At 46.0% G+C, this 18,620-nt stretch overlaps 4 protein-coding genes across 5 annotated transcripts; 1 reads left to right on the forward strand and 3 right to left on the reverse strand.

The window, feature by feature from the left end:
• Nucleotides 1-1,214: 1,214 nt before the first annotated feature.
• Nucleotides 1,215-6,103, reverse strand: gabra6a (gamma-aminobutyric acid type A receptor subunit alpha6a). Its single transcript, XM_076164892.1, has 10 exons — nucleotides 6,057-6,103; nucleotides 5,859-5,965; nucleotides 5,625-5,692; nucleotides 4,983-5,203; nucleotides 4,782-4,864; nucleotides 4,531-4,674; nucleotides 3,619-3,771; nucleotides 3,294-3,544; nucleotides 2,115-2,353; nucleotides 1,215-1,236 (listed from the first exon to the last, which is right to left on the reverse strand). The coding sequence occupies exons 1-10, from the start codon at nucleotides 6,101-6,103 to the stop codon at nucleotides 1,215-1,217; spliced, it is 1,335 nt and encodes a 444-aa protein (XP_076021007.1).
• Nucleotides 6,104-6,505: 402 nt separating this feature from the next.
• Nucleotides 6,506-8,391, forward strand: nudcd2 (NudC domain containing 2). The gene is made up of 4 exons (XM_076164776.1): nucleotides 6,506-6,901; nucleotides 6,988-7,036; nucleotides 7,142-7,293; nucleotides 7,398-8,391. The coding sequence occupies exons 1-4, from the start codon at nucleotides 6,713-6,715 to the stop codon at nucleotides 7,479-7,481; spliced, it is 474 nt and encodes a 157-aa protein (XP_076020891.1). The 5' UTR covers nucleotides 6,506-6,712; the 3' UTR covers nucleotides 7,482-8,391.
• Nucleotides 7,887-11,839, reverse strand: ccng1 (cyclin G1). The gene is made up of 6 exons (XM_076164775.1): nucleotides 11,628-11,839; nucleotides 9,951-10,214; nucleotides 9,607-9,860; nucleotides 9,388-9,466; nucleotides 9,028-9,138; nucleotides 7,887-8,929 (listed from the first exon to the last, which is right to left on the reverse strand). The coding sequence occupies exons 2-6, from the start codon at nucleotides 10,212-10,214 to the stop codon at nucleotides 8,744-8,746; spliced, it is 894 nt and encodes a 297-aa protein (XP_076020890.1). The 5' UTR covers nucleotides 11,628-11,839; the 3' UTR covers nucleotides 7,887-8,743.
• Nucleotides 11,840-12,651: 812 nt separating this feature from the next.
• On the reverse strand, nucleotides 12,652-17,782 carry LOC143011926 (septin-8-A-like). 2 transcript variants are annotated; one of them, XM_076164950.1, is made up of 9 exons: nucleotides 17,674-17,782; nucleotides 17,347-17,542; nucleotides 16,940-17,126; nucleotides 16,685-16,846; nucleotides 16,205-16,301; nucleotides 15,880-16,048; nucleotides 15,530-15,662; nucleotides 15,244-15,434; nucleotides 12,652-13,160 (listed from the first exon to the last, which is right to left on the reverse strand). In XM_076164950.1, the coding sequence occupies exons 2-9, from the start codon at nucleotides 17,511-17,513 to the stop codon at nucleotides 13,106-13,108; spliced, it is 1,161 nt and encodes a 386-aa protein (XP_076021065.1). In that variant the 5' UTR covers nucleotides 17,514-17,542; nucleotides 17,674-17,782; the 3' UTR covers nucleotides 12,652-13,105. The 2 variants fall into 2 exon arrangements, with proteins under 2 accessions (XP_076021065.1, XP_076021064.1); XM_076164949.1 differs by lacking the exon at nucleotides 12,652-13,160 and having other exon boundaries at nucleotides 15,240-15,434.
• Nucleotides 17,783-18,620: the final 838 nt, after the last annotated feature.

Below are 18,620 nucleotides of genomic sequence, written 5' to 3' on the forward strand. Positions count from 1 at the left end.
GAGCAGTTTCCATTGCAGAGGAAAATATTAAAGGGACAAGTGGATCGGGGCGTAATGAAGGAGCGAGAGACGCCGCGGCGAGGGGCGACACTAACACACACACATCTACACACACACACACACACACACACACACACACACACACACACACACACACACACACACACACACACACACACACACACACACACACACACACACACACACACACACACACACACACACACACACACACACGGACGGATGACAACAAGCTGTCGATCGAGTCCCGGCTGCTTTTTTTAATTTTTTTATTCTCGTCTTGGGGGTCACATGGGAAACAAGTTTGCCCGCGTGTTCGCAAGGTCAAACATTAAGATGCAGAGCAGCAGGATTGGAACCGGTCCCACTGCCGGAAACGGGTTAAAAAATAAAAGAAGAAGAAGAAGAAGCAGTTTGTTCATTTATAAGTCAACAAATAATACAATGGATTCCATCTTTTTAGGTGAAACAAAAATTCCAAAACAGGGTTCAACCTCATGGAAAAGTCATGTGTGAGTGTGTATATGTGAACTCCCTCCACATTTCAGCATTGGAGCAGAGAGAGAGAAGGGGGGGGGGGGGGGCGGGGGGAGTAGAAAACACAATCCCACACTTCATTTTCTCAGGTTGAAGTCCTTTTTTTTCTGAAGCAGCACGCAGGGATTTGAGCCTCCTCCTAAATGAGCTTTGATCTCGCTGCAGTGGCGGCTCCGCGCCTGTAGAGGGCGCGCTTCTGAAAGCTGTTGGTTCACTGTTGCATCACACCCCAGTTACAGACATCACAGATTATATCATACACTTCTTTTTGATGTGTTTCTGGGGTGTGTGTGTGTATGCATGCATGCATGCATGCGTGCGTGTGTCTACGTGTGTAACGCTGCATGTATGTGTGTGTGTGTGTGTGTGTGGCTGAGGCTGGTGAAGGGCGACTCTTCAGCCACTGATCAGAACACAAGTGGGCGGTGGTCACAGCCTGTGAAATGAATAGATATGAGGCGGGAGAATAAATGAGTTTCTGATTCATTTCCTCTGTCATATGAGAGCGGAACAAATGCTGAGTGCTTGTTCACAGAGGGGGGGGGGGGGGGGGGGGGGGACACACACACACACACACACACTCAGGTGAGGCAGACTGTGGATGCTGAAGCTCCTGCAGGCTCTCGCAGGCCCCCCCTCCCAGGTCTTCCCTCCTCTTAAGTGGCGGTGCCCATGTCCCTGTAAAGACCAGAACACAGCGAAGTGAGTGAGAGGAGCAATACCCCCCCCCCCCCCCACACACACACACACATCTATCTGCTGTTGTGCAGGTCCTCCCCGTCCTCTTGGTTCCTTCGAAAAGAGCAGAGAAAGAGAAGAGACGGGGAGGGAGACGGGGAGGGAAACGAGGCGACGCGGCTGCTTGGTGGCCTGTCCGTCTCGTCTCGTCCCGTCTCGTCTCTCGTCTTTTCCCCAGAATATGACAAACAAAACATGCATAGAAATGTTCTGACAGGAACATGGAGGAGCATGATGAGCAGATTTACACTCCCCAGTGTTACATAACAGACCCCCCCCCCCCTTCCCTCTCTCTCTCTCTCTCTCTGTCTTTAGCACCATTTCTCGCTCTGTCCCTACATCTTCTCTCCCCGACCTGCAGGTTTCTGCTCCGTGAGTGTGTTTGATTGCATATTTTCCTCCTTCCCAAATTAACCAAAGCACCGCGCCCGTTCCCATTGTAAATCTATTAGAATAGAAGCCACAGATGCAGCCAGGGTGCCAGCTAACGTCTCCTCTCCCATCTACAACTCCTCAGGCTGCTTCAGCTTTAGAAATTATTCATGTCTTTACTGCCTGGATAAAAGTCTTGGACAGAATCTGGATAGTTCTTGTTCCACTGATGCCATCGTCATTAGAACACAGAAGAATCAGGTGGTTTCATGGCTGCGTGACAGGGAAAGGACGCGTTATCATCCTTCCTTTGTTAATGGAGAGAATTTGTGCTTTCTTCACCTCGCTTGTACAAGAATGAAGAGACATGAAGTGTCTCAGAGTACCGTCTGTCTCTGTCTGGTCTCTGGGGCTCATAAGACTAGATTGTTGAGACTGGAGCGTACCTGGCCTCCTCCATGGTGTCCTTGGCCAGGTAGATGTACCAGTAGACCAGGTTGAAGCCGGCAAAGCCCAGAGGGAAGAGGACTCGGGCGTATCTGTCGATGGGGCTGGTGCCGGCCAGCTGCGGGATGGGCGGGAACGCCGAGCCCTGCTGGAGGAATATGGGCACGGGCGGAGGGTCGAGCGGCTCCATCCTGCAGTTGTTCCTCCGCTTCAGACTTCTCGCTGGGCTGCTGCTCAGCTGGTTGGAAGGAGAGGACGGTGCATGGATGGGAAGTTAGACAGATGTTGCATAGGGGTTTGGTGGCATTCAAGAAGTAACTAGTCGTCATTATAGGAGGCTGTGAGTAATGTGTGTGTTCCCACAGCGGCGCTCACAAACGACACGTCAACATCCCTATATAGAACCCAGCAGGTAGTGAGCCCCGTGCCCATAGGATGGATGGGAGATTATGCATTGAAGAGTGCCGGAGTTCTGCTCTGTTCTCACTCTGAGGCTATTTTTAAAGCATCTAATCATGAGCACTACACGTGAGACGGATCCCAGGGGGACGCGGTGGTGGCTTACTGTATTAGCATAAAGCATATAAGAGAACCACAAGTGTACATAGTATTACTATTTAATGTATGGGAGCGCCTGAATGGGAAGAAGCCAAGAAGCTCGGAGAGGCAGGGGAACATTGTTTCTAATCTGCAACAGGATTTTCCTTCTCTGCATAAATCAGTTGGTTTCCTTTTCATCATGGCTGCGTCGAGCTCCATTCACCGCTGAGGAGCAGCAACATCATCTTCATTCACCACACACACACACACACACACACACACACACACACACACACACACACACACACACACACACACACACACACACACACACACACACACACACACACACACACACACACACACCCCATCGTGGCTCCACTGAAGACTGATCAAACTTTTCTGGAAGTGTATTTACTACACTATTAAAGAGGAATATTGCTTTTTATTATAATCGCTGATTGTGCAACTTCTCCTATGGAATAAGAATCCAATAAGAAGCAGTGAAAGGATGCACCATGCTTCAGGAAGGAGCTGATCCATAGCGTGGAAACTAGAGCAAGCACACTTTACTGCCTGATAGACCGCTAATGTGATATTTCATCTTGAATCTTCTCTCACATTAAACTTACCGACACAGATTCATCATCCTCATCGTCGCTGGCGGCGGCCAACACCTCAAGTCTGTCCTGCCGGGCCTTCTGCTCCTTCAGACGCTGGGCCTGCTTGGTGGCAAAGTAATTTACTGCCGCGAACTCGATGAGAGCCGACGCGACGAAGGCGAAGCAAACGGCGATGAACCAGTCCATGGCGGTGGCGTAGGCGACCTTGGGCAGCGACTGGCGGGCGCTGATGCTCAGGGTGGTCATGGTCAGCACGGTGGTGATGCCTGGAGGAAGACGAGTTATAGTGTTGACACATAAACAGGCTGGAAATGGTTGTGGCATCAGGTGGGAGGCGTACCTGCGACTGTGCGAGCGGGGACGGACTCCTTGTTGATCCAGAAGGAGACCTGTGACAGCACCACCACCATGATGAGAGGGATGTATGTCTGGATGAGGTAGTAGCCCAGCTTCCTCTGCAGGTGGAAGTGGACCACTTTCACAGAGTAGTGACCTGCAGAATAAACACACACACACATGTGTACAGAGTGGCCCAGAGGGGATGGAGCAGAGGGGGCTGCTGGTGACCTTGCCTGCCCTTGACACAGAATATCGGTTGAAAAAAACCTACAGATGTACGACTCCCATTAGGTGTGGGAGAGACGCTAAGTGGAGGACAGCAGGAGAGAGCAAAGAGGAGGGAGGGAGGCAGACACATGTGGTAGTAAAAGGGGGAAAAGTCAAGAGGAAGAGGAGGAAAGAGAGACACACACACACACACACACACACACACACACACACACACACACACACACACACACACACACACACACACACACACACACACACACACACACACACACACACACACACACACACACACACACACACACAGGTTTGTTAAATGGCTGTTTTATCCCTCTTTGCCGGAGCAGGACTCGTCCCTTTTCATTCTATTCCAGGGATCTGAGAGGACAGACAGCAGCAGGGGCTCTCTGGTGTTTCTGCTGGTGTGCAGACCAAACGTTCTTCCTCTGTGCCTTTGCCGGGGCTTTAAGTCCTCTTTAAAGGAACACTCCACGCATTAGGCCGGACCGCTTACTGTAAGCATCTTAGATTGGCGCTCAAGGAAGACGTCTCTGCTTATTTAATGGCTCTAAGTGAGAGAGAGTAACGGACCGGCGGCTCTTTGACCTCTGGATACTCTCACACTCATCAGCTCCTGGAGTTTACGCAATGTGCAGTGCAGTGCGTTTGATTTGTGAGCGACTACCTGTGTTTGTTTTGAAAACCTCAGTGGACAGCGTCTGTCCCACCAGGTCGTACTGCAGAAGACTGATGGACTCCTTGGGACAATCCACAGACGCTATCCGCCCTTTCTTCCACGTGAATATGATTTCAGTGTTGGTGTAGGCGTCTGAAATGGAACAGAAATGGAGGCGCAGTGACAAACGTGTGTGAATCTGTGTGTGTATGTTATTGTGTTACAGTCTACACAGTGAGAGAGAAAGGGTCCATACTCACAGCTGCCAAACCTGAGGGGACAGGAATGGCCGTCCATGGGGAAGTCCATCAGGCTCATGGGACACTCGGCGCTGATTGTCAGTCTAACACACACAGAGAGAGAGAGAGAGAGCGCGAGAGAGAGAGAATCATTCCTGTTATCCTTGCATCCTTAACAAACATCCTCATGTATCAAAGTGTCCCTCTGCACCGTCAGGTCACCTCATGGTGTAGAGCACCGTCCCGTTCTGCATGATCCTGAACAGCTTGTTGGGCGTGGTCATGTTGTGGGAAATAGATTTCTTGGAGTTTCTGAAGAACGTGTCGGGCGTCCATATCTTGTCCACCATGAGGTTGTTGAGCCGCAGGATTTCGATGGGGCCCTCGTACTTCAGCCGCTCATCGATCCATGTCTGACGGAAGAACATGTCCATGGTGTACTCCTGACACGTGAACGCAACACATTAGTCACTCTGAAACATTAGATCCAGGACCGAAATGAATGCAGCATCTATATTCTCCAGATCTATAACTTTCATTCAAACGCATGTGTAATAAAGGTTGACATCATTTCAAACTCTCGGCAGCCAATCCACTGCAAGGGTGGCGAGGAGAGAAGATGACCACATATGCCATTCATGCCAGATGAGCATTAATCAATCCATTCAGCCATTCATTCTGTCTGACATGTTGTCATATTGATTTAGAGGCCATCAATAATGGAGTTATAGGGCTGGTCAAACAGATTAAAGCTCATTAGATAGTCTCATGGCAGATTCCCCGTCAAATGTTTATGCTCGCTTGAAGCCTCGTCGTCTCCTGTAGTGAGCACATATCTGAAGAATCAAAGAAGTAATATCTCACCATGTCTACATCTGACACAGGTCCAAAGCTGGTGACAAAGATGTCTGTTTTCACCTCTGTAATACCGCCTGCAATGACATCAACAATGATTGTACAATACAATAAAGACCATTTGGCTTTTCTGCAGAGCCCCTTCACTTGGTTTACCTTTGATAAAAAGAGATGATTGACTTATATAACCTGTTCGTATGGCATAACAACATGAGACACGACTTTAAGACCTCTCCACATTACCTCCAGATCCAGGCCGCAGTCTGTTGTCATAGCCGTCCAAGAGTCGATCCAAAATGCGAGTGATGTTATCCGAGTAGATCTTTTCATTTCCAGACACATTGCCTAAACTGCAAAGGGGAAGAAAAAAAGAAAGAGTACGTACCTATAGGCATTAATGTATTCCCAGGATTGTCTGAGAGGCCTTGAGAGGAGACTTACTTTGTCCAGCAGAGAACTGTAAATAAAATTAGTGGCAGTAGAGGCATTCTCGGCAGTAAGTATCCCCAACTTTGCATTCAACTCTTCAGCGGCTCATACTTCAATAAAATAGTGTATGAATGGAGGAAAATGAGCAGGAGTCCTTAAAGTGACTGGTTTGCGTTCACAGGAGGCACGAACAGTCTGCTAATCTAATTAACAGATTAGTAAATCCACAACATTTTTAGACAGGCTGGGAAATTCTATTGGATTCTAAAGGTTTTAATATAACGGGACGACCAAAGTCAAACACAAATAAAAACGAAATTCGTTGCAACACGTGAATTAATAATAATAATCTGCATTTCTTGTCTTGTTTAATGTTGATCTTCCTTTTTGCAGTTACGTTTCGAAAACAGCAGATGGCGCCAAATGCAACAATTTCGCTAACAAACAGGAAATGAGCCTCTAGCCAGAGAAGAAGAAGACACTGGAGGGTGAGCCGCAACACAACAACACGGAAAGCGAAATTAAAAGTGTTGAAGTGAAACATTCTTACTGGGAGTCTAGTTAGGCTGTCGGTAAATGGAAACGGTGTTAAAGAACAACCTGGTGGCGAACGCGTAGCTTCTTCACTCCTCCGATAGCGGCTGAAGTTAGCCGCCGCTAGCCGCAGCATGTCGGTGCACTTCGAGGAGCGGAGCGGCGTGGTTCCCTGCCAGACTCCATGGGGCTCCTGGTACCAGACCATGGAGGAGGTCTTCGTCGAGGTCCACGTACCTCACGGGACGTCTTCCAAGGAGGTCAAGTGCCACCTGGGGTCCAAAGACATCGAGCTGCGCGTCAGAGGGGAGGAAGTGTTTAAGGTGAGCTCCTCTTTCTCCTCATCCAGGTTGATGAAGATGATGGACTAAACCATTTTCATGATCGCATCTGTTTACATCATTTTCAGGGGAAGTTGTTTGGCATGACCGTGTCTGATGAGGGTACGTGGACGCTGGGTAGGTTGCATCCAAACACAAACACACAAACACACACAGTTGAAATGAAGTCGTGAAGTGTGTGAACTCTACACTCACTTCACGTTTTCTTTGGTTTCTCCCCAGAGGACAAGAGTCTCATCCGCATCATCCTGATGAAGACCAACAGAGAGGCGGGGAACTGCTGGTCCTCCCTGTTGGAGGGGGAGTACTGTGCCAACGCCTGGGTCCAGGACCAGATGCAGAGGAAGCTCACACTGGAGAGGTTCCAGAGGGAGGTCAGCATCCCATCAATGACCCCAACACCTGCATCTCATTACAAATCAAGACTGCACCCTTCTCTACTTACTGAACTCTTTGTACTTCTCTCCATCCCTCTCAGAATCCTGGTTTTAACTTCAGCGGTGCAGAGATCACCGGGAATTTTGCTGGCGGCGGTCCTGACTTCTCCAATTTACAAAACTGACTTATTGCTGGAAAATGTGCAGACGACACATTTCCCACGCTGGAGCTGTTGGCTTTAAGACGTCCACAACCTGGGGAAGACGGGCCATTCTTGCCTTTCAGAGCTTTTAATATTGGACAATGGTAAAGGCTTTGCTGCTGGATAAAGACGATTTGGACGCACGCTCCCAGCCAGCAGCCATTACATCTGGCAGATAATGGAGGAAGATGGAGCTTCTGCTTTGTGGTCCAGCAGCTCATTCATGATCTTAAGAGGCCTTTTGAAATGTGTTGTTGCTCCGTAATGAAACTAACACACTGCTGGTAGCTTTTCAATAAAGTTTTATTGAAAGGTTCACAAACATTTAGCCAGATGATGGTGCTCAATTATTCATTATTCATTTTCAGGAAAACATTTTATTTCTGATCACCACAAGAAACTTTATGCTTCACAGGGAAACTGGCAACAAAAACGCAACCAACCCAACCCAGATTTCCACTGCAACGATAAATTCTTTCAATGTTTTCTGCAATAACTGGCAACTTAAAATCCATTCTCGTGGTACTTTACTTTCGGTGGGTGCCCACAAATGAAGAAATCGTGAAACTAAATCATCTGTTGCCGCTGATGACAAAGACAACGTGGCTTTAAAGTTATTCGTCTGTCGCTAAGCTGAAGGGAAACAGCAGTAGCTTTCACATCACCGGAGCAAACCAGAGCTCCCTCGCCGCTTCAAAATAAAAAAAAACTTCTTTTCATCACCTTGGGTAGGAGTGTGCATTCAGCTTACGACCTAGGGTGAGAGTTAAGGACTTTGGGCCCGATTTCTTGGTTCCATTTTTGACTGTTCACAAAATCCTTCTCCCTCCTCTTCCACATGGTGGACTGAGGACCTAGGTGGTTCTATACTTAATTTGCTTAAAACCAGCAACCCGTACCAGGAAAACCAAAACGCCGTGGCACGGATTTAAACGAGAACATACTGTACACAAGTGCGAGCAAATCAACAACATTCAGCTGGATGGCAGCGGATGAGCCCGTCGCAGCACGCGTGTTCAGTGTATGACGGAAAATAAAACGATCCCTAAAGGAAAAAACGGCAACATTTAGAGCTTTTTCTTGTAGAGCCACATCACCGACGATGAAGATCTACAAGGAAAATGACTGTTGGCTGCAGGCGATCCCAATGCAAATGTGGAGTTACGTCAAATCAAATCACAAGTATCACTTTTTTTTTTTTTGTTGTTGCTGCATGTGCGATCGCCCGCCCGTCTCCCTGCGTCTCACTGAGCTGACTCAGGTATGGTGGGAAGGTGAGTGATCTTGTAGTAGCTGTGCTTCAGCTGACGGGCCGTCCTTCCCGAAATGGTCCAGCGAAGTCGGTTTGGCTTGTAGCACTTGGTGGTCGCATATTCCGCTAGGCTTTTTCCGATCAGCTCCCGTACACAAACCAGGTCGCCATCTCTGATCTGCACACAAGGACGGCAGCAGCACCAGGGGTTAATATCAGAGTAGCCCATATATCCCTTCCAACTTTCCACAGGTCGCTCTGGTCGTTGTTACTCACGTGAAGTTGCTGCTGCAGAGCTTTCAGAGCGTCTGCTATGTTGTTGACATGCTCAGGCTCATGCTGCTCCTGGGCCTCGAAGCACAGGAGAGCCACAGCAAGCAGAGATGGCTGAGGAGGAACAGAACAGAAAACACAGGTCTGTACAGGAACAGCATGAAGACGGTCCCCACAGATGACCTCGCTCACACCAAGGACAGGAAACCCACGGTGACGTAATGCTGCTTTGGTCCATAAACAAAGTGCTGGATGCTTTTAACTCTCACTTTAGCAGTGCAATTTAGTTTAACAGCCACTATACAGTCTAAGTACAGAGAGGACATAGATTATAGTGTTTGGAAACCAGATCCTTTGTCTTACCTTTATTTTAGAGAAGATGAACGAGCAGTGACAAGCTTTAAGCTGAGCCTCCAGTCTCTCCAGGGTTAGGATCTTCTTACTGGGAACAAAAGCAAAACTTTAAAGTCACTGAGATTAATACCCAACATAAAAAAATACAGTTTCGCCCAAGTTATTTAAGTGGGGTGATCATAATCTTTATTCACAATTCAGCCTTTTGATGGGCGCATCTGTCCTTACCCCTCGGCATCAAGCTGCTGCTGGATGTGGCTATGGAAGAGGCGTACAAAGCGGAGCGCCGTGGGAGCCTTCACCTTCCAGTGGAGCTTCTCCATGATGATCTTCTCCATCCTGATCATGTCAGACACGGTGAAGCGGTTCTGAGTGATGCGGATCAGGTCGTTGGCAGCCGGCACGTTCTTCTCCACTTCAGAGGACTTCACGGCGATGTAGAAGCAGCACAGGCCCACGCAGGACAAGTGTTTGGGCTGGATCTGTAGAGCAGAGGACGAGACAATGAGCCTACACACACATCAACAGGACGGATCGGGAAGTGAACATCCACACCGCAAGCGTTTACAAACCTTCATCACGGAGAGAAATCGATCCAGCAAGCTGATGGCCAGAGAGAAGGTGTCTGAGCTGAAGCCAAAGAACCTGGTCAGGGAGAGCAGGTCCTTCACCTCCAGCTCCCTCAGCCTGGTGGTCATCCTGAGGCCGTTATCCTGGGCCCCCTCGATGAGCCTCAGGCCGCTCAGCTTGGGCTGGTAGCGGCCCTCCAGATCTGTCAGAGCCTTCAGCTGAACCGCAAAGGGCAACGCTCCTGGTGCTGTTACTGTGTCAATCATCTGCAGAGGAAAAGAGGAGGGTCACAAGTTCAGACACTGATATTTTTACCTCATATTGAAAATTTATCATGTGTCTATTTAGTTATCACCACAGAAACAAACACACACACACTAGTCCTGTGGTAGTGACTTTGCACTTATACAATTTAATTTATTGTCACCTCCCGTAACTTAAACCAGCGTTTCTCACATTTGGAACCAAGTAGCACGTCTAAGCAAACCAAAACATCTGAGTGTCACCTTACTCACAAGCCACCAGCTCTCAGTTGTGGCAGACCTTGAGTTTGTTGGCTCCGGCCCATATCAGGGATTAGATTAGTTAAAATGTTTCCAACTCTTGTCTGACTAGATGAAAACATGAAAACACACTGTCGGTGTTCATAACCATATTGAAGAATACTGAACCTTCAAGTGAGGAAGACTTGTTGCCTTCTCTCATCTTAACAGGAGAATGTGACATACTTGGACAAAGCAATAATGCATACTGTAGATGGTTGCAAAATTAATCTAAGCTGGACTGAGAGCACCTCCTCAAACTGGTCCCAGTGTGGTTGTGTTGGTCTGGGAATCCCATTTTTGAAAGGAATCACACTTCTCAAATCTGAATCCCTCTATATTCTAATACAGTCCATCCTCTGTATAGCTTTAGTGGAAAAAGACTCTCAAGCAAATAAGTTACATAATCAATTAGTTACCGAACAGCTGTGCCCTTCCACTGCATCATCACTATCTAATACCTTTCCTAACACCAATAGTTGGGTAGTAAAGTGGTACGGAGTCTGGAGTGTTACCATATTTGTAAGCTATCCAGTATCAAGCGGCTGCCAGCTGTCATTGAACTCGACCCAGTTAGACTAGATAACGCACATAACAAGGACACACGGAGCAATAGTAGGGAAGGATTGACGTAATAATGCACCACAACAAATTCTTTTCCAGGTTTTAAAAAGATTATATTGGACTTGCTGTAACTTTAAAGCGCAGGGGAACAGGCCGAGGGCTGTTGGGTTCCATTGTACCGATGCGGGGGACATGTTGGGGCATGTTCCTCCCGTGCGAACCGGCGGAGAGCGGACACAGGCGGTCATATGACAGCAAACTGGCTCAGTTTGAGGTCAGCAACACGCCCGACATTAACAAGTTAAAGCTTAAGCCAATAAGACGAGAACACAGTGAAGGCTTTCATTTGAACTGGACACGGGAGCGACAAACAAGTTGACTTAGCGTGAATGACACAGCTAAAACCGCTAACAGGGACGCCAGAGAACTTCTATTTTCTATTAAAACCGTACAACATCTAAAGAAGCGTATTAAAGAGTCGACCATACCAAACAATGTAACAACAACGCTTCCAATTGTTGTTTTAAATGACGCTGAGCTGAGTGACGTTAGCTTGATGGGACGATAGCTTACCTTGGTTTAAGTTACGGGGTTTGTTGTTACGGGAAAAAAGCAGCTGAGTAAAAATCCTCCGCGGGTTTGAATTCCGTGGATGCAAAAAAAACATAAATCACAAAAAAAATGTCAGTGTTAACTTTCATTAAAGAAAGTTTGAAGCATTCGTTCGTTGCTGCCGACGCACACCCCCCTACCCTTGGCGAAAGGCGACGGGGAAAAGGGCCGAGCTGATATTAATGCTGGAGTTAAACCAAGCCCACGACCAAACACAGGAAGATTTCATTGGTCATCGCCAGGCAACGGTCCAGATCCGGGATTTCTATTGGGTAAAATCACTGTCACTCACATATGAGCCGCGCCTTCCAAAGAGGCCAAACGGAGGGAGGGAGGCAGGGCGTGACGTCAATGCGTGATCTCCTCTGCGTCCTCCTGTTATGGTTGGTAACATAATCACAGCAACCTATAGACTGAGATGACTTTTGATTTTTGATACAGTAGGTTAGGTGGGTGTAGTACACAATTATTTAGATTAATTTACAATTATTTACGGATTAGAAGAATCATCCTACGTCATTCCACATGAGGAAGAAACATTGAAACATTATTTTATTACACAATAGAGGAAATAATGGCGTTGTGTCATAACTTTAAGTTTACATGATGTCATAAGGTGAAGGTTTCATATATGTCTCACAGGGTGTGGCAATGCTAGACTGTTAGGAAACCTTTTACATTGACTCACTAACAGGTTTCTAGAACAATCTTTAGCAGCCTGGTGGCGTCTCTGGTTACTGCAGCCTTTTTCATGGCCACCTCTTTTTGATCTTTCTGGAAAAAACTGTTTTATTATGAAGATAACAAGACACTTTTACAGCAAAGTAAGACTTTAATATAGCAGGAAATACAAATCCACAACTGGACCCACACAAACCCACCAGTTAGACCACGTTAAGATACGTTTGTCCTGAATTTACATCACATTTACATTACAGTCTTAGTTTTAATTTCAGTCACGCATGTATATAGTTTCTCCTGTTTGAAAATATGTTATATGGTCAACTGAATTTTAAAACATAAGGGCCGATTGGTATGATACTTACTTTATAATTATTAAACACAGCATTTGTACTATGGTTGATTAAAGTGCGTATGATAAATTAATATACAGTCCATGTAACCTTTAACAGCAACAGTGTGTCACAATATCATATCACAGTGTAATTTCTCATCAAAAGCCACAAGCATAAAATATCGGATAATTACAAAATGAACTGTGACCCTGGTGATGAGGGTCTTCTTCATACTTCACACATGCAGAAACCATGCTACTGAAGGCTGCCAAAAGCCCCGGAGCAGAGCGTTTAACACACGGAAGACTTTGGGTGACTAAATTCCAGAGATATAGAGGCATTTCTATAAAATTGTTAGTTGACACTGCAAAAATAATACACTTGACTGTTAATCTTTGATCATTTGATGTGGTAGAAAGTCTTCTAATTCAAATTCCTTCCTGATGTTAAGGAGCACGCAGATGGTAGACTAAAGAAGCTATGAAAAGAAAGAGAAATCATGTCATTCATCTCCACCAGGTACCAAACATCTTCAGTTGTACAGTTATATGAGCAACTGTAGTGTAGCGGACACAACACTCAAGTTCAGTCATTATTTCTTAGGAGCCATGATCTGGTATGTCATGAGGATAGCAGCAGAAATATGAAATGCTTCAAACCATAAAAACGACTGATGCAATGGGAAGTCCAGCAGAAAATGAAGATGGGAGGGGTTAAATTCATGTCATTATTTATTTATATGTAGAAGCAAAAAATCTTCGTTTTATTTCAAGGTCCACTGAGAATTAATTAATTAGAATTATAAATTATTTTCTAAACAATATGGATCTCATCTCAAACCTACAAGTAACTCAATCAGATCATAATAATAATTAATATTTCTATGTACATTACAAATTCTGTATTACAAAAAGCAGCATTACCATTAATGATTCAACATGTATTGCATAGAAACACACAAATGCTTAAGCAACGTTAATAATACACCATCAGTTCACAGTCATAATTTGACAGCCTCCTGTTAGGAATGAGACTGTCCAGCGTTTGATTTGGGTGAACACACATTCATGACATGACCATAAAATAACATGTTAACAAGTTATGATAACATTGAATGGATTTGTAATCTCATGTCTAGCATAGTCAGCATTAGGCACTAATCAAATACACTGAGCACAGCTACCTTTGTGATCCATAAGTACACAGTGGCTTACAGCTAACCGACACTCGGGGTCACATTCATATGTGCATTGTCACTGAGTTCACTCATACAATGTCAGGCCCTGTTCCCATGCTGGTGGCTGACACCTTCCTGGTTTCCCTGGATGTTTGTTCCATAACTCAACTGAAAGTGGAAAAGCAATATGACAACATATGGTAAAAGAAAACAAAATGCAGGATCAAAACAAAAATCTGAACAGAATGGGAATGGCACAGTGTTTGGGTTGTTTCTAGCAGATGAAATCCCATTGTTTACATTCACAGATTTGAATCTTTATCAAGTCCGGACTCCTCCAAACCTGAGTGGAAACCGATTTGAGCCAAATTACATTTAAATCACTTTCATAGGCGATTTAAAATCTTTGATCCAGACTGAATCACAGAAAGCAAAACTGAAATCGGATGACAGAAGGTGTTATGTGATGTCAGTGCTATGTGCCGACAGATGGCACATAACACTGACATCATCATCATCTGATCTATGGTTTCGACGGCTGGTGACTTTCTCTGCATTCTGCAGTGCGACTCCATACTGCTACAGTGTGGACAGCAAGGGGCCACATCTCTCAACACTCAACACTCTGCATACATACACACATACATTACACCTGCAGTGTTACCATGGCAACCTGTTCGTGTTCATCTTCCCTATCACTTGCCCAGCATTATGATATGGCAGCGAATATGAGAAACAGTGTGAGAGGTAAATCATGGCATGTTGAAATCAGTTCCTTTGCTCATTGAGCTATTAATCGTACTGCCTTGGCTACTCTTTTTCAAACAGCCACATGACCCGTAGAGGGCACTACAGCAAACCCAGACTGCCATCGCTCCACCAAAATGCATATACGATGAGGTTTCCTTCTCATCTCCTTACATTTGATCGTACTTTGCTCATCTTTAAAGTGCATGCATGACTCCGGTTCTACTGCGTGTGTGACCTATGAGTATTATCTGTGTGGCGTGAGACGCGGTGAGACCAGCGGTATATAAACAGAAGCGCCCCTGCCTGAGATGCAGTCTGGCAGGTCGGCCTGTGGAGGCACAAGCATCAGCCTGTGTCATGCAAGCTGTGACCTCTCCTACTGTGTCTGGGAACACAACGTCAGACTGAATCTGTCCCTGTATCAGTTTCTCAGCCAGTGTGGCTCCTGGCAAGATAACACTATCACATTAATCACATCCTCTGCCTCCTCCCTCTATCCACTCAGCTCAGCAGAGGCTGGCCTGTGGAATATCATCTATGTGTGGCACGTGCACACTAACTCCCCGGCGTTAGCACTGATACTGAAGGTGGAGATAGGACATTACGTTAAGCAGAGTATTTCAGACAGACTTACTTCTTCTTGTCTTTGTCCTTCTTGAAGGGTTGTTGCGAGCAGCCCTGCAGGCCGTGGCCCATCAGCGTCTCAGCCGCCACCTTCCTCCTGTTGAAAGCATTCATCTCCTCCTCCAGTTCTCGTTTCTTCTCCTCCAGGTTCCTCTTCTCATCCTGGTGCAACCGCTTGAGCTGCTCAAACCTGTCATGCAGCTGGAGAACATGGTGGGACAAGGGGGGATGTCATACACACACAATAGGAATAGCACTTATGTACAAGAAATCACTGGAATGACTACAATCCTCACCACTTTCTCTTTTTCTTTCAGCTCTGCCTCGGTTTCCTTCACTTTGTTGACAAACATTTGTCTCATGTCTTCCTCTTTACGCTGCAGCTCCACAAGGAACTCCTTCCTCTTGGCTTCATATGTCTCTTGCAGGCTGAAGGTTCAGGGTGAGATGGGTGATAGTTTTAGCATTGAGATCTTCAGACAACACTGTGTTTTACATACTGTATATACATAAGAGTAACATTTAACCCTTTCAGCTGGGACTGGAATGACAGCAGTCTCTCACAGGCGAGACGAGACGGCGAGACGAGGACACTTCCAGATCAACAATTTCCCTTCAAATACCAACAATATGAATGTCATTTCACCTGAATGACTTGCTGTCCGAGTCAGAGTCCTTGAAGCCCATCTCCTCCAGCTTGCAGCGACGGTAGAGTTCATAATGACGATCGTGTGTTTGGTCTCGTAGATCGTCCATGTTCACACGGAGCAGCATCTCCCTCAGCTTCACAAAATCGCAGTGGTTTTCATTCTCCACTGAAATAAAACACATTTGGACATTTAATTACCAGGAAAATCTTTAGGTTAACACTGCTGTGCTCATAAATTTCAGATTCACGAGGCTGTATAAGCTTTTCCATTGATGTGTCTTGGTTTTTAACTTGCAAACCAATGCAGCAGAGTTGGACTCACCCTGCACGGATCCCCATGGATACAGCCTCGCTCTCACCATCTTATTCCCCACTTTGACTTCTTCAAGACTTCCGACCACAGCGAAGGGAAGATGAGCCTGCAGTGTGAACGTGGAGGAGAATGACCTCGTTGTTAAAGCTGGAGACTCACCTTCTGTGCTTGTGTGTATGTGTTTGTGTGTATAATGGCTCCAAACTGTGCTTTCTCCTGCATCTTGCTTCTGCTGCTCTCTGTACTAATTTCCTGTCTTTTCCTTAACATCCTTGATATAAATAAAAATGACCCAGTGACCCGTTAGTTAAAAAAAGAGCACGCCGCAATTCCACAACATCGGTGGCGGTCTAGCAGGACCTGCACTCCTCCTCTGCCTACTTCTTCTGTATGTTCTATTTAGGTAGATAATCCTGTGCCATAGTTGGACCTTGTTATGAATGATGTAATGTTCTACCAGTATGTTGTGTGTATAACTGCAGTACTCACATTCATGGAGGCGTTTATCTCTGTAACAGCCTCGTCCTCAGTAGGAAACTGGTATATCTGCACTCCATTGCTGACCAGCTCGCTCATTATCTTGATCTTTAATTTGTGCAGCTCACTCTTGGACACCGTGTCGGCCTTTGCAATAATCGGCACAACGTTCACCTGAAAGATTCAAACCTGAGTGTGAGCAACAGACGTGAGTAATAACACCGTCTGCAGTAATAATACCCAGTGAGTCCCAGGCTCCGTGGTCACCTTGCTGTCCAGTTTCTTCATCGTGACGAGATCCAGGGACTTGAGGGAATGTCCGGTGGGAGCGATGAAATACAGGCAGATGTGTATTCTGGAGTCGTGGTAGTTAAATAGGGAACGTTTAATTTTGAGCTCCTCTTGCAGGTACCGTTCAAACTGGGCGTCGATGTAATCAAGAATGGGTTTGAAGCTGCACAGAGAAGAGGGACATGTTAGTATCCTGGTTACAAGCTCTGACTCTCCAGCCCTGCAGCCAACATCATCCACTCTTCTGATTCCCTGCTGTTGGAGCACTGAAACGCTTATTGAGATTGAATTTGTTCTCCCAGCCACTCACTTCCCCTTCTCGCCGTCTTCCCGACGAGGATGGGATTTACAATATGTTTTAGTGAACAGAGCTTCATTGGTACCTTTCCTCTTTGTTGATCTGGTCTCCAAAGCCCACAGTGTGCACCACAGTTAGCTTGAGGTTGACGTTGCTCTCCTGCAGTTCGTACGTTTGGGGCTGCAGATGCACTTCGTTCTGATAGTGGCTGGCTTCATCGCTCTCGAACGTTGTATTGAAAAGAGTGTTCATCAATGTGGACTTGCCGATACCAGTCTCACCTGAGCAACAGGAAGTAAATAAAGGGCCTTTATTACAACGAGGGGAGAGGAAGAGATGATGCACACTGCACTGTAGGATGACTAATGCGTCTGTAGCACTGAAACCTTGGACTTGGATGACCCAGACTTACCTACACAAAGGATGTTGAAGCAAAATCCCTGTGCAACCGATTTGCTGACCAGCTGATCCGGAAGACTGTCAAACCCCACATGTCCTCCGAGCTCCACACTGCGCTTTTCCTCATTCTGACAAAGCAGATGGAACACAGAACGTTTCCACTCCTTCTAGACATTTATAAATAACTGCCGAAATGAAAAAACAACAAACTAAAGCCGTCCTTCTGATCACACAGACACACGCGCTGCTTTGAAGCATAAAAGCATTCTTTATAAATGAGGTCATCCTTCTCCTCCACTTCACTCCTATTTTAGATAAGGCAGAGGGAATATAATGATGATAATAATGATCAATGAATGAAAACAACATCATTACTAGCTCCAATTATTTTCCAATCATGCATTTCAATAAATACACATACTGGAAACGCCTCTATGTACAAAGCACTGTTTTGGGTCACTTCAGGAAAGATTTAAGGGTTAAATTTGTGTTTTTAACTGGTTTTGAAGGTCAAAACTGGTATAAAAAAATGATACTCAATACCCAGCGTTTTTGCAGCCAAAGTGATGTCTGTGTTCATTACTGTGGGAATAAAATGCTGAAATCACAGTGAAACAGCAAATCTAAAACTGCATTACACAGACGACTAATACAGAATGTCCTTTAGCCTGGCTGGAAGCTCGGAAGCCTCCAACAGACTCACCATGGGACACTGGCGTCCCACTAAAGACTCAACATGAGGACCCCAAGATGTGTTCAAGACAACAACCATCCGCTTCCTTCTGCACACACACACACACACACACACACACACACACACACACACACACACACACACACACACACACACACACACACACAGACACACACACACACGCACACACACACAAAGAGCTCTTTATCTAGATGTTATTTCACAGTGTGGGAGGACATCCAAACTGCTGCCCTGGTATCCATAAC

This window comes from Genypterus blacodes, unplaced genomic scaffold, assembly GCF_046128005.1.
Source record: "Genypterus blacodes isolate CSIRO-AG114 ecotype Tasmania unplaced genomic scaffold, CSIRO-AGI_Gbla_v1 ptg000139l_1, whole genome shotgun sequence".
NCBI classification, from domain to species: domain Eukaryota; kingdom Metazoa; phylum Chordata; class Actinopteri; order Ophidiiformes; family Ophidiidae; genus Genypterus; species Genypterus blacodes.